The sequence below is a fragment of the Quercus robur genome, chromosome 9 (assembly GCF_932294415.1).
Source record: "Quercus robur chromosome 9, dhQueRobu3.1, whole genome shotgun sequence".
Taxonomy (NCBI): Eukaryota; Viridiplantae; Streptophyta; class Magnoliopsida; order Fagales; family Fagaceae; genus Quercus; species Quercus robur.
This window is the reverse complement of record NC_065542.1, coordinates 7,350,679-7,365,716: the sequence shown is the minus strand read 5'-3', so window position 1 is coordinate 7,365,716 and position 15,038 is coordinate 7,350,679. Positions and strand designations below refer to the sequence as shown.

At 37.4% G+C, this 15,038-nt stretch overlaps 1 protein-coding gene across 1 annotated transcript; it reads left to right on the top strand.

Moving 5' to 3' along the window:
• The first annotated feature begins 11,882 nt into the window (after positions 1–11,882).
• Positions 11,883–14,685, top strand: LOC126700660 (uncharacterized). The gene is made up of 3 exons (XM_050398870.1): positions 11,883–12,286; positions 12,406–12,513; positions 13,475–14,685. The coding sequence occupies exons 1-3, from the start codon at positions 12,184–12,186 to the stop codon at positions 14,683–14,685; spliced, it is 1,422 nt and encodes a 473-aa protein (XP_050254827.1). The 5' UTR covers positions 11,883–12,183.
• Positions 14,686–15,038: the final 353 nt, after the last annotated feature.

Sequence of the window (15,038 nt, the reverse complement as noted above, 5' to 3'; positions counted from 1 at the left end):
ATTATATGATCAGATAACAAAGTAGTTCTTATATTAGCAAGTGCATATCAGTACACTTGGTAGCTTCTCGGAAGGCATGTCTAATTTGCTTGTTGGGTACGTATGACATGGAACACGTTACTGCAATCAGTCAAAAAAGGTTCTATAAGAGCATTTGTAGAAGAATTAAGCAACCTTTGATCCATTGTCCATTAATAATCTTCAAGGAGCCCTCCTCCACCTGCAATCTCAGGTTTTCTATACACGTCTTTGTAGGACTTTTTTGCCCATTATTCTATTTTCACAAACTTATTCATTATATGGCTTTAAACAAAACATATTAATTATGTAGCTCTTCATTTGGAATTTGAGTCCCTGAGAGTCAAGTTTCAAAGGGTAACTTGAGTCTTAAGGGTCCGTTTGAATTGAACTTATTGTTGCTGAAACTGAAAACTGAAAACTGAAAATACTGTAGCAAAATAATTTTTAAATATGTAAATAGTACCGTGGGACCTATTTTTAATATTTTTTAATACGTGAACAGTGTATGCACAGTGCATGAACAGTTCATACACTGTTCATAACAGTAAATTCTGTCACCGAAAGTCAACAAATGCGGGAAAAAAAAAAAAAAAAAAAAAAGGAAAACGTGAAACTTGTAAAACGCGGACGCCGGATTCAGTGGAATCCAAACGGCCTCTTAGGGGCTCGAGTTCTACAAAATATAAAAAAAAATAAATAAATAAAAAACTTGAGTTGAGAGCTTTTTTTTAAGTTTTCAATAGAACTCAAGTTTCAGAGAGTCGAGTTCTTCACGTTGGAACTCAACTCTCAGAGACTCAAGTTCCAAATAAGGCTATAATGTCTTTTTTTTTTTTTTTTATGTCATATTCTCATATAACAAACAAGTTTGTGAAACCATAATAATGGCAAAAAAAAAAAAAAAAAAACGTTAGCCCACCCATATGTGTTGCTTTTAAAAATTAAAATAAATAAAGAAATACTAATTCTAGTACAAACAAATTTTATTAGAAAAAACTTACAAATTAATATTGTAAGAATATTGATGATGCATAGAATAGAAAGAAAAATATTAGGAATTAGACACTGGGAAAGGCCCTTGTTTTCCGTAATGGATTTCAAGAGCAGAGAAAATTAGCGCAGTTGTGAGAAGTCTTGGTCATCTTCATTTTGTTTTTGTTTCTGTTAAACACTCACATAATATGAACTAGAAATAACCATTCTGTTACAAAAATGCTCAGCTATAGCAAAAGGTAGCACACTTTCCACCATAGGCGATAAATCATTCAAAAAAAGGAAATCAGTTCTTTGCATAGCCCCCATTTTAGCTAAGCTGTTAACACGTCTATTAGTTTTCCTATAAACATGAGACACTGTGCAATGAAGGTCCTCGTCAGGTTCCCGCAAACATTTAAGAGCGGTTCCAACATAAGATTTTTAGAGGACAAGTTAGAAAGCATATCAACATCTACTTCTGCATTAATGTTGTTAAAATCTAGATGCATAGCCAGGGATAGGCCATCTTTAAGGGCCACTGCTCATCCATAATAACAGAAGTTATCCCAAGAAGGACCCCACCACCACCAGCCAACTTAGAATTCCCACACACTGACCCATCAGTATTAAGCTTCACCCAGATTGGGAGGGGGCTTAGTCCATTTCACCTGCACCTGGGTTCTATTTGGTTTGATGGTCTCATCAGGAACAATAGCGTATAATTCAGTTTCTTTTTTGATGCAATGGGAATAAGTACCAGGATCAGTTCTACCTGTTTGGAACACAAACTTGTTCCTTAAAAGCCAAATCAACCAAAAAGCTTGTGGAAACAAAATCTTCCAGGGGAAATGCGGATGCTTGTCTAACAAGGTTGATACTACTCAATAATCACTCATCAGTAAAGCTATTCCTATCTATAACTTGTCTAACAAGGTAATATAACTTGTCTAAAAAGGTTGATACAGTAACCAAGTGAAATCTATAATTTTGGACTTGATATTTTCATGAGATTCTAGATTCTTTATCTATCAATTGTTTCTTACTGTCACTATACAAGAACAATTCACGTGGTAGACGTTTTTGGTTTTCTATATATATACACAGGACGCAGAATTAGGATTTCAAGTTAGGACGTCAAGGTATAAGAAAAAAAAATCATAAAGCTCCAAATAAGCATCCTTTTAGTACTAATAATTTGTGAACAAAAATACAAAATAAAATCATTATTTCTTAATACATTACAATGCATTCATCTACCAACAAAGATAATGACACAAATCAAATAAGAATTACGTTTATTATTTCCCAAAAGTACTAATTGTTGTCACTAAGTAAAGACAAATACAAAAATATAAGTGATATGCATGATGCATTAATTATAAATTTCATTCTTCTTAATTTATAGATTTATTAGTTTTCAATTAATTAATTTATAGCATTATGAGTTAGCAATGTAGGCAAGTGTGAAAATTTTTATCTGGTTAAATTTGTGTTACATTTTTATATTTTATGATATCTATGTCCCTATCTAAAAAATAGTTAGAATACACTATAAATCATTCAAGCACATGGTCTACACTCACTCACTCTATCACACTACCCTTTGCCACCACACTGCACCCCATTTAGCCACTGCTCCACACCCGAGTTTGTCATTTCGAAGTCTCTATTACATAACTACTTTAGCTTATTCTAATTCTATGTCTCCAAAACACAAAGTCTTAGAATTTTTTTGGTCAATATCTCATTGATAACATGGGCTGATCTGTGGATCTGTGGGTATCAACTTTTTTAATTAATGTTCGTAAAGTTTTTATTAAATTTTGTGGGCTGATGATTTGTGATTGTTTGGGCTAATACGTGGTTTTTTAGTTTGATTTATGATGTTATGTGTGTTAGAATTTGGTTAAGGGCCAAGATTTTGGAGGGAGGGGGTGCCAAATTCTATTTTCTTGAACCCAAAGCCCAAATATACATAGAGATTTTATTAAATTTTGTGTGTGCATTTCTGTGCATTTTTCAAACCTGTTAACTTTAGGAGTAATAACAACTCCACAACACCATATGTGTTTGCATTTTAATTCTTTTTTAAATACAAAAACTACTACAAACAAATTTAATTACAAAATTTTACCAACTTATAAGATCACAAAAATATAATTGGTATCACTTAATCAATGTAACAAATAAATATTTAAAATTATTTTCTATGTTAGATTTTTTTTAAGTGTTTTTTTTTTTTTAATGATAGAATATTTCTCTTTTGTTTTTTTATTTTTTTTTTATTTTTTATGAGAAGATGATAAAAGATATCTCAATCTATAAGTTTTATAACTTTATATAACAAAACTTAGGCTAAATTGCAAACTTTACCCTTAAAGTTTGGGGTATTTGGATTTTACATCTTGAAATTTTAGAATTTAGATTTTACTCCCTGAAGTTTTTGGATTTTTAGATTTTACACCCTGAAATTTAAGAATTTGAATTTTACCCCCTAAAGTTTTAGGGTGTTTGGATTTTTCACAACATTTTTGTAACCTAAAAGATTTAAATAATTAAAAATGGCATGACTTAATAAAAACAACATGGCATCATTTTATTACATGAACTAAGCTCGTGTAGCAAGTTATATTTTGTGGCACTCAATGAAGAATATGCACGGAGGGGCTGTTGATGTAGATGAAATAGAATTTTATTATTTTTGTTATTTTTAATTTTGGCTAAATACACCATATATATATATATATATATACACATATTACAACACACCAACTTGCAAGGTTCAACGTGTAAATACTCACTAAAAATTTTGAACTTGTATAATGTCGAAAGAAATACTAAATTAATTTTAAAACGTTGAAAGAAATCTTGAATTAATTCACATTTATTTATGTGAATTTTAAGGAATTTTAACTTCTAGAGCAAATAGACACTTTATCACTTTGATTTTTGATTTTTTTTTAGGTAAACAATTGCTTATTTGTTGAAAAATAAGTGTGATAGTTTTGAAAAAGTTCTAAGAATTTCTTAAAGAAATTGAAAATCAATTCAATAAAAAAATTAGAAGATATATAACGGATAGATGCCAAGAGTATGAATCTATTAGATTTAACTAATTTGTTAAATCTTAGTAATTATTGATAAAGCTACTCAACTGTAGGGACACGATTCTCAAACGGCCCAACGACGACGTTGGGCTCGCACGTGAAGGATCCCTCACAATAAAATTTGTAGAGAGTGGGCTTGAAAGGCTAGCGTTTGGTCACAGGGCGTTGATCCAAACCGGATTTTAAGGAACTCGGATAAGAAAAGGGCTTCAGCCTGGATATACAAGCCTCATAGCTTTGTAACTTAAGAGATTGGACTCCTCGGATAAGGTCCGAGGAGCACTAATGCTTTTCTCCGGTTACCCGGCGGTGGGTTTTTCGTGGTGGTGTACATATATTATCCGGGCATTCTCCTTCCTGGAGTTTTTCCCAGGGAGCCAGATGAGGGATCTCCTCCCCTCTCTTTTTCTAATTAGTTTCCCTTTCCTTTTATACTAGCCCATGTTTGTTGTCCCTCGTCCACGTGTAGGGTCAACTTTTCCAGGACTGATATTTGTCCCGTCAATCTAATCCCAGAATTGTTGGGGATGGTTAATAAAGCCTAAAAATCAGGTTCTGTTAGGTGTAAAGTCTTATCAGTGAAGGGTATTAAGGACAACTTCCCTGAGATATTTTAGATCTTCTTACGGATTTGTTCTTATAGTTCTCTTTTACCCCTTTGTCAGGGGAGCTTTAGGCTTGCTGAGGACTAAACCGTCCTCGGCTGCATATCTGGGCCATCCTCGGTCTTATACTTTTAAGCTTGGGCCATAACTTTTTTCAGTTTGGGCTTGCAGGCTCCCCACGAGCAAGTGGGCCTGGCCTATAAACTATCGGGCCCCACAATAGCCCCTCAAAACCCTGCTGTCCAACATCTTGGTTGGAAAGGTGGGTTTTAGTAATGCCGAGCCTTCATTATGGCTCATTCATTTCAACCCTTGAAGGACGCGGGTAACTCTTCACCTCCCCAGGGAATGCGCCGGTCTACAGGACGTTTCCCTCAAGTTACGCGCGATACGTTTATGCCGTTTGGCTATCCGAAGCATGCCTTTAATATTTTTCTTTTACGAGGCCTCTCAGATCTAACGGTTATTGATGGCGTGGGAGAACGAAACGGCGTATTCTTATTTGTAGGTTTCCCTGGGGATCTGAACGTGTGATGTACCCTCTTCTTCGTCCCTTATATAAAGAGAGAGAACAAAAGGTGATTCTCTCATATCTGAATCCCCTAGGCTCTTCCCAGAGTTCACTTCTTCCCTCTGGTTATACCTTATCCAATAATACGTTCACCATAGCAATTAGCCATGAATAAACTGTTCCTTTCCCAGAAACGCCATGTCCTAATAAAGCTTAAGATGGCTCGGTCAGGGCAAGGATGGCGGAGACTCAAGATTTGTCTCCCCTTCCTTTTAGCCAAAATCCGAAGCAGGGACTCGTCACATCTCACTTTCGGTGTGACTGAGTCAAAAACATCCAGTATCACCACCATCCGCTCTCTCATGAGCATATCTAACATGGCGCCAGCTTGTTAGGAGTCAGGACTGGGGCAGGGACTAAGTGCCCCTGCTTCTTCCTCTCTTCGTTCACTGGCGCCCCCCTTTGCCTCTCTTTCTTCTTCTCTCCACCACCAGATCCATCCTGGTGCTTTTTCTTCTCCCTCTTTTGCTCCTTTCTCTTTCTTTTCATCTCTTCTCTCTTCTTCTCCTCCTTCCTACTCATGTCCTCCATCTTCTTCATTCATCTCCTCCATCTTCTGCTCATGTCTTCCATCTTCTTCTTTCTTTGCGCTCTTTGATGACAAGAGCTTGCTGAAGTGCTTCCATGTGTTCCAATTCTTCTTCCTTCTCCTTCGTCATTTTCTGAAGAAGGTTCTTCTCCTGATATGAGCAGTACTGAGGCAGAGATTGGAGAGACTTTGAAGGCGAGTTTAAAAGACACCTGACTGTTTACTGATCTGTATTGCGTATGCTATTGTTGCCTTAGCAATTCATTTTTTTGTATAGGCTTGTTTAAGCCCTTCTTTGTACATTGTAATAATTTTTCATATTAATAAAAGTTATTGTTATTCTACTTCGCATGTTCTATTTATATGTTTTAATAAATTTGCAAACACTGCTCGACACAATAGTATAGCATTTGAATCAATGACAACTAAGGCCAAAATACGTGCTAATAAAAAGATGCCACCATAACTTTAACAGAATTACTTAACATAGCAATGCCGACCAGGGAGGGACGACACTTACCTCAAAATTAACCAAGATGAGGACTGAGTATTCGATATGGTGTAAGAAGTAACTATCCGAGGACATGTCATCCGCAAAACGAACAGTTTCCTTAGGCTATTGAATAGGGGGTCATTTTGCCATCTTAACATACTGGCCTTAACATTTTACAGTATTGGAGCCGAGGACTTTCCCGTCCGAGTAATTGGTTTCCCCATAGGCTTGAGTCCGAGGACCATGCAATGCCTTGGTTCTGTCCAAAACTTTTTAGAGTACTTGGTTTCCCCATAGGCTTGAGTCCGAGGACCATGCAATGCCTTGGTTCTGTCCAAAACTTTTTTTAGAGTACTTGGTTTCCCCATAGGCTTGAGTCCGAGGACCATGCAATGCCTTGGTTCTGTCCAAAAATTTTTTTTTTAGAGTACTTGGTTTCCCCATAGGCTTGAGTCCGAGGACCATGCAATGCCTTGGTTCTGTCCAAAACTTTTTTTTTAGAGTACTTGGTTTCCCCATAGGCTTGAGTCCGAGGACCATGCAATGCCTTGGTTCTGTCCAGAACTTTTTTAGAGTACTTGGTTTCCCCATAGGCTTGAGTCCGAGGACCATGCAATGCCTTGGTTCTGTCCAAAACTTTTTAGAGTTCAATTTCTCCCTTTTTTCAGGTATATCGCGAGGCGCCGAGCAGGAGGTTGCCCTCGGCAGCGGCTGTTCCTCGGCGTGGGCCATAGTCCCTGGGCCCTTATGCAGAACGGGCCTGGGCCGCGAGTTTACTAGGCCCACGAATTAAGAGGTATTTATGCAATCTTCGGCCACGCGGTACTTTCTGATGTCCCAGTGTTCGAGGTGCGCCTTTACGAGGCTTCTTTATTCTTGTGGTTGCAGTTGACGTTGGAAGTTGGACCAGAGCCATTTTGTCTGTAGCGTTCCTTGAGACGCTGCGTGAGTTGACAGCCACCACCTTGTCTTTTCAAATAAATAGGAGGGAGAGAGAGTTGCTTTATATACACACAGCTCCTTCAGTTTCCTCCCAAATCACAACTCCTATATTCAGTGCTGTCCTCCCTTAACATAACATGTTTGAGGCGAAGGTTGGGAAGGAAGAACTCTCTCCGCCACGGAAGCGCCGTGTCCTCATGAGACTCGAAATAGTAAGGTATGGGCGCAGGAAGCATAAGTTCAGGGGAATACTCCATTTTGACCGAGGGGAAAGGGTGTTTCTCCCCCTTTTAGTCAAAATCCGAAGCAGGTTCTGTTCATGCCAGAATCTTGGCGTGTCAGAAGAAAGATTCTCCGCCATCAGTGCCTCTGCCTTGTGGCAGGTAAATATTTAGAGAAAGCCCCTCAACTTCCGGCTCCCTGCACCTTTCCTTCAGCGGTGTCAGGCTCAAGTTGGGTTCTCTCTGTACTCTAGAGCTTCGAGGTTGCGGGCCCCAGGCTGGGTTCTTTTGCTGCCCGAGTTATGGGCATGTAAAAGCACTGAGGCAGAATGAGGTCTTGAAGCAGTAGCCAACCTCTTTTCTGTGCCACCTCCTCGGCTTTGTTTTATATACTTTTTCTTGTATCTTCCTATTCAGTTACGTAGTGAGTTCTGACATAAGCTGATTCCAGCTTTTCATTGTACGCTGTACTATTTCTTTGTTTTAGTAAAAATAGAAATCTATTTACATGTTTTGAGTACTGATCTTTTGGCAACACTACTTTGTGAATGGGTGTGCTCTATGGGTGTGTTTCTTCAAGAATATTTAGAGCAAGATACCTTGAAACATAATCTAACTAACTCTAATCTACCAATACTACCAGGCATTATATCGATAATTCATAGTAAATCAAACGTAGGAAACTAACCGGGGTAACAGTTGAATATTCTGTGATAAGCGCGTGAATACCGTCCAAGACTGATAATCTCTAAATAATCCATGCGAGCAGTCGACCGGGAAGTAGGGAACTTTGACTGTGCTTTTGTGTACTTGGTTTCCCCATAGGCTTGGGTCCGAGGACCATACAAGGCCTTAGTTCTATCCAAAACTTGTATGATTTCTTTTTTTTGTACTTGGTTTCCCCATAGGCTTGGGTCCGAGGACCATACAAGGCCTTGGTTCTGTCCAAAACTTGTATGATTTCTTTTTTGTACTTGGTTTCCCCATAGGCTTGGGTCCGAGGACCATACAAGGCCTTGGTTCTGTCCAAAACTTGTAAGATTTCTTTTTTGTACTTGGTTTCCCCATAGGCTTGGGTCCGAGGACCATACAAGGCCTTGGTTCTGTCCAAAACTTGTAAGATTTCTTTTTTGTACTTGGTTTCCCCATAGGCTTGGGTCCGAGGACCATACAAGGCCTTGGTTCTGTCCAAAACTTGTATGATTTCTTTTTTGTACTTGGTTTCCCCATAGGCTTGGGTCCGAGGACCATACAAGGCCTTGGTTCTGTCCAAAACTTGTATGATTTCTTTTTTGTACTTGGTTTCCCCATAGGCTTGGGTCCGAGGACCATACAAGGCCTTGGTTCTGTCCAAAACTTGTATGATTTCTTTTTTGTACTTGGTTTCCCCATAGGCTTGGGTCCGAGGATCATACAAGGCCTTGGTTCTGTCCAAAACTTGTAAGATTTCTTTTTTGTACTTGGTTTCCCCATAGGCTTGGGTCCGAGGACCATACAAGGCCTTGGTTCTGTCCAAAACTTGTAAGATTTCTTTTTTGTACTTGGTTTCCCCATAGGCTTGGGTCCGAGGACCATACAAGGCCTTGGTTCTGTCCAAAACTTGTATGATTTCTTTTTTAAGTAATTTCTTCTCCATACTTATTTATTTTTCGAAGGTTAACCCCTAGGCCAGGGAGGGGAGAGTTGACTTGAGGCCGGAAGCCCCTAGTGCTGCCCGCGCCGTTAGCAGTGCAAGGCGTAGCCCCTAGCAGAAGCTTATGTCAGAGCAACAACTGCACGTCGCTGGAGATGGGAAAAACTCGCGAATCTCTGCTTGCTAGAGAGCTGACTCATGCGCCACCCGTGCCAACGCGCAAGCCTTCCCACAGACGGCGCCAATTGTAGGGACACGATTCTCAAACGGCCCAACGTCGACGTTGGGCTCGCACGTGAAGGATCCCTCACAATAAAATTTGTAGAGAGTGGGCTTGAAAGGCTAGCGTTTGGTCACAGGGCGTTGATCCAAACCGGATTTTAAGGAACTCGGATAAGAAAAGGGCTTCAGCCTGGATATACAAGCCTCATAGCTTTGTAACTTGAGAGATTGGACTCCTCGGATAAGGTCCGAGGAGCACTAATGCTTTTCTCCGGTTATCCGGCGGTGGGTTTTTCGTGGTGGTGTACATATATTATCCGGGCATTCTCCTCCCTGGAGTTTTTCCCAGGGAGCCAAATGGGGGATCTCCTCCCCTCTCTTTTTCTAATTAGTTTCCCTTTCCTTTTATACTAGCCCACGTTTGTTGTCCCTCGTCCACGTGTAGGGTCAACTTTTCCAGGACTGATATTTGTCCCGTCAATCTAATCCCAGAATTGTTGGGGATGGTTAATAAAGCCTAAAAATCAGGTTCTGTTAGGTGTAAAGTCTTATCAGTGAAGGGTATTAAGGACAACTTCCCTGAGATATTTTAGATCTTCTTACGAATTTGTTCTTATAGTTCTCTTTTACCCCTTTGTCAGGGGAGCTTTAGGCTTGCCGAGGACTAAACCGTCCTCGGCTGCATATCTGGGCCATCCTCGGTCTTATACTTTTAAGCTTGGGCCATAACTTTTTTCAGTTTGGGCTTGCGGGCTCCCCACGAGCAAGTGGGCCTGGCCTATAAACTATCGGGCCCCACATCAACCATACTCACATACTTTTAATGGAGTGCATGAGAGAAAAAATAACTCTAATTAAGTTAACATATGCTATATCAATAGAATTAAGCGCTCTCGTAAATCTTTTGGTATAAGCAATGTTAACTTCTTGTCATGTTTTAAATAAAGTTCCACATAAGAAAAATAACATCACACCTTTCGAGTTGTGGAAAGAGCCAAAGTTAAATTTAAGATATTTAATAGCGTGCGGTTTTCTTGCTTATGTAAGACTTACATACCCTAAAATACCTAAAATAAGACTTAGAGTTGTTACCTCTACTTTTCTTAGTTATACAATTTAGAGTACAACCTATAGATTTTTTTTAAATTAAAATAATATAATTTCAGAATCAAGTGATGTGATTTTTCTTGATGACAAAATTCCATTTAAATTGAAAATTAGTGGGGGTAAAGAAGTTCAAGAAAATCTTTTATCACAGTGTCAATCTTCTACTTTTCCTTTACAAACACAAGAAAATTTTGAATTAAACTTATAAGAAGTAAAAGAACTAAAGTAGAGAGATTCTAGATCATATTATAATGTTTCAATATTAAGGAAAACCCTCCAAATCAAAAAAAGTTTAGCATCATTTAACCCTGTATTTTGGGAAAAAGCTGTATACAATGAGACAAATCCATTAAATTTCAATAAAACTTGGAAATTAGTAGACTTACCATCTGATTATAAAAGTCCTTACAAAGAAACGTAATTCAAATGGATTTATAGATAGTTTAAAAGCTAAAATTGTTACAAAAAGATGATCTTGATTTTTTTTTCTTTACACCTTTTCTCCAGTTTCTAGGATTACATGCATTATATTGCTAATTACTGATGCTATAAAATGTGATTTGAAAATTCATCAAATGGATATAAATATGATTAATTTTTTAATATGGAGACTTAGAAGAATAAATTTATTAGACCAAACTAAAGGCTTTATAGAACTTGGCCAAGAAAAAAAGGTATGTAATGTAATTAGAGAAGTATATGGCTTAAAAAAGGCCCCCAAAACAATGGCATAAAAATTCAGTGGATAGAAGTCAAATGAATGTGAAAAATGCATTTAGCTTAAAATATTGGGAAAAGTCAAATGTTATTGTTAGCCCGATAGCCTCCATATGGATGATATATTAATGTTTGGTCTTGATTTGAATGTTATAAATGAGGTAAAAAATACACTAAGAAGTCATTTTAATATATTATAAATTTTGTAATATTCCTATCACTTTACAATTTTTAGTTTTTTTTATAAGGAAATTAGAAACCTTTTATAAAGGGGTCTTAAGCCTTGAGCCATCACCATTTTAAGTTCCACTCAAGACTCATAATCGAAAACTTAAAACTTTTAAAAAGGACTGGGCAAATTATAATACACAGTTGGATTTTTTTCTTTTCTTTTTAGAAACAAAAAACACATGGAGAGAGCATGAGGTAGGGGTGGCAAAGTAAATCCAAACTCATTTGTCTATTCAAATCCGTCCACTCTAATTAAATCCAAATCCACCTAATTATTAGTTGAGTTAAATTAATCAATCCAATTAGACCCAATAATTATTGAATTTTAACTAAAAATCCAATGAAACCCATTTAACCCAAAAACAATTTAACCAAATTCAACTCAACCCTCCCCATAAAAAATAAAAAGGAAAAAAAGAAAAAGAAAAAAGAGACCCCTTCACTTTCTTTTCCCTGTTTGTTTCTCGGGAAAATTTCAGACAAATGGAGAACGACGCGTCTCCTCGGCGAAAATGGCCAACTGGCCTTAAAAACCAAACAATCTAGTTAGTAGGCGAGAATTAGAAACTTATTTGGTTAATAGCATCTCGAGCCTCTAAGGCTCGATTTTGGTCTCAAAATCGAGCATTTAAGCCTCGATTTTCTTGTGTGATCTGGCCTGCACACGGTGGAACGGTCCAGCTGGAAATCGAGTCTTTTAGACTCGATTTCCACGTGAAAATCGAGTTTCTAAGACTCGATTTCCAGCTGGAAAACGAGTCTCACAAACTCGATTTTATTGTACAGTTCTGTTGCTTTATTCGTGTCTGATGTCTGGTCATGTCTTGTCCCACAGCTCCAGGATGAGCCTTTGCAGTTTGCACATGCTCACTCAGCTCCAGAGTCAGCCTTTGCAGTTTGCACATGCTCATTGTAAGTTACATTTAGTTGTCTGGCTTATAGGTACACACATGCTGCTTTTTACTTTTCTCTTTCTCCTGTACGGTTAGAGGAAGTAAGGTTAGAGCCTGACTGCTGTGTTCATTGCTAAGTTCTTATAGGAGCAACATTTATCAAATTTGAAAAAGAGACCCACATCCTTCCTCTCACTCATTTTCATTTCAGCATAAACTTCAAGTCACCCCACATCCTCATGTCAGGTAAGGTTTCTCAATCTCTCTAATTGTTAGTTTCATATATAAATATAATATATATATATTATTATTAGGTTTTTTTATGGGTATGTGTATCATGATTAATTTTTTTTGTTTGGTTTGATATTGTTTTTTATATTTTTGATAGAATGATTTGAAAGTTTGTAATGGGGTGAGTTGTGTGTTTAGTTTTTTATTTTTTTTTTAGTATAATTAATGATTTTTTAGTTTTTTATTTTATTTTGGAAACAAATGATAATGATTGGGTGTGTTTGTATGTGAATATGCAAATGTGGGGTTTGTAAGAAGTTATATTTGGTAGTGTATATATTTGCTAGGATTTTATACAAAGTAAAAAATATATTTAGGTATATATTTGTATTGTTAGGCTTTTATCATGACTAATTTTGCAAGTTAGTGTATATAATTTGCTAGGATTTATACAAAGTAAAAAATATTGTAGATATATATTTGTATTGTTAGGCTTTTATCATGACTATTTTTGCAAGTTAATGTATATATTTGCTAAGATTTTATAACAAGTAAAAAATATTGTAGATATATATTTGTATTGTTAGGCTTTTATCATGACTATTTTTGCAAGTTAATGTATATATTTGCTAGGATTTTATAACAAGTAAAAAATATTGTAGATATATATTTGTATTGCTAGGCTTTTATCATGGCTATTTTTCTTGTTGTTTGGTTTGATATTTTTATTTATATTAGTTAGAGCTGAGTTGAAATTTTGTAATGGGGGTGAGTTTTGTTTTTAGTTTTTTTATTTGTTTGAGTACGAAATGATAATGATTGAGTGTGTTTGTATGTGATGTGGGGTGAGTATATGCAATTGTGGGGTGAGAATTTGTGATTTTTGTACTTTGAGTAGATAGAAAAGGTTTTGTAATTGAGGTTAAATGAAAGAAAAAAATATGTCGCTAACATATTATACTTGACTCTTTAATAGGTTCACAACATCTGAAGAATATTGATATAAATGTATACTACGGTGGACCTCTTAACAATCCTGGGGGGATTGAGGGATTTCCATTTACAGGGCCGGGTATCCAATGCTACCCCATGATGATACGTCGTAAGTTGAAGACGTTGATTGATTTGAAGTTGAAAATAATGGACGAATTGAATTTGAACTCTGCTTGGTATGACATCAAGATTATTTATCGTTACCCACAAGAAGTCCTACATGAACGGATAAATTACGGGTATATGGCGATTAAAGAAGACAAACATGTGAAGATGATGTTTAATAGGATCCAGAAAATGCCCCAAGTAAATGCTGCTGAGTTGTACATAAGTTCAGAGCCGCTTGCGGAAGTTGATACTGAGATGGTGCAACAAACAACTACGTCTTTACAATTTACAGCCCTTGATGATGGATGCACTGCAATGGGAGGGTATACAATGGGAGATTATATGCTCCCATCTCAAGATCATGTTGTAAATACTGGTGAAACCCTCCATTGTCAAGAGACACATTTAGAGGAGGATGACGAAGACGAAGACTATGTTGAAGACGAAGACTATGTTGAAGACGAAGACGAAGACGAAGACGAAGATCATGCTACGAATGATGGTGAAAGTATTGATGGTGTGGATGAGTACGAAGAGAGGATTGAACGAGGTGACCTTGAGAACGATGTGGATGACCATGAAGTCGTTCCCCATTTTGAAGAGGAAAATATGGAGTTCGATGATGAAGATGATGCAGACGATGATATTGGCATCCAGCGTGATACAAATACGACCACTGGCTACAGACCTCCTGCCGACTCATTCTACGCAAATACTTGGGAAAATATGTTTGATCCTTCACGTCTATTAGAACCATTTGTTTGTACTTGGCAAGATGGGATGCATTTTTGTAAAGGGTTGACTTTTGCAAATAAATCGGCGGTGAAACGTGCATTGACAATATATGCAGCAAATGATAATAGAAATTTTATAACCCGGAGGTCGAACACCACAAAATTGTGCGTCGCATGCGTTGATGACAACTGCAAGTGGTATGTTGGGGCATTCAAGAAGAATAAACTTAATGGTCTGTGGGTGGTCACGTCTTATGTGGGTCCACACACTTGTATACCCTTTGGCCTGCAAAGAGACGGTAGAATGATGGATTCTAATTTTGTTGCATCAGAAATTGTGGAAAAATTGTGACAAAATCACACTGCTCGTATTGATGAGCTCTGGGAGATCATACGTACTAAGTATAATCATGAGCTTTCTTACTATAAAGTATGGGACGCAAAACAAAAGGCAATTGCTAAGATATTTGGGGATTGGGAGGAGTCTTACCAAAGGTTGCGGAAATTGTTGTTGGCATACTTGGATCAGGACTCAGGTACCAAGTACAGCTATCACACCATACCTAGGCCATACGAAGGTATTGCGGTACTTCACTATGTATATTGGGCATTCGCTCCATGCATTGCTGCATTCAAATATTGCAGGCCAGTGATCAGTATTGATGGGACTCATTTGTATGGTAAATACAAAGGGGTGTTGATGAT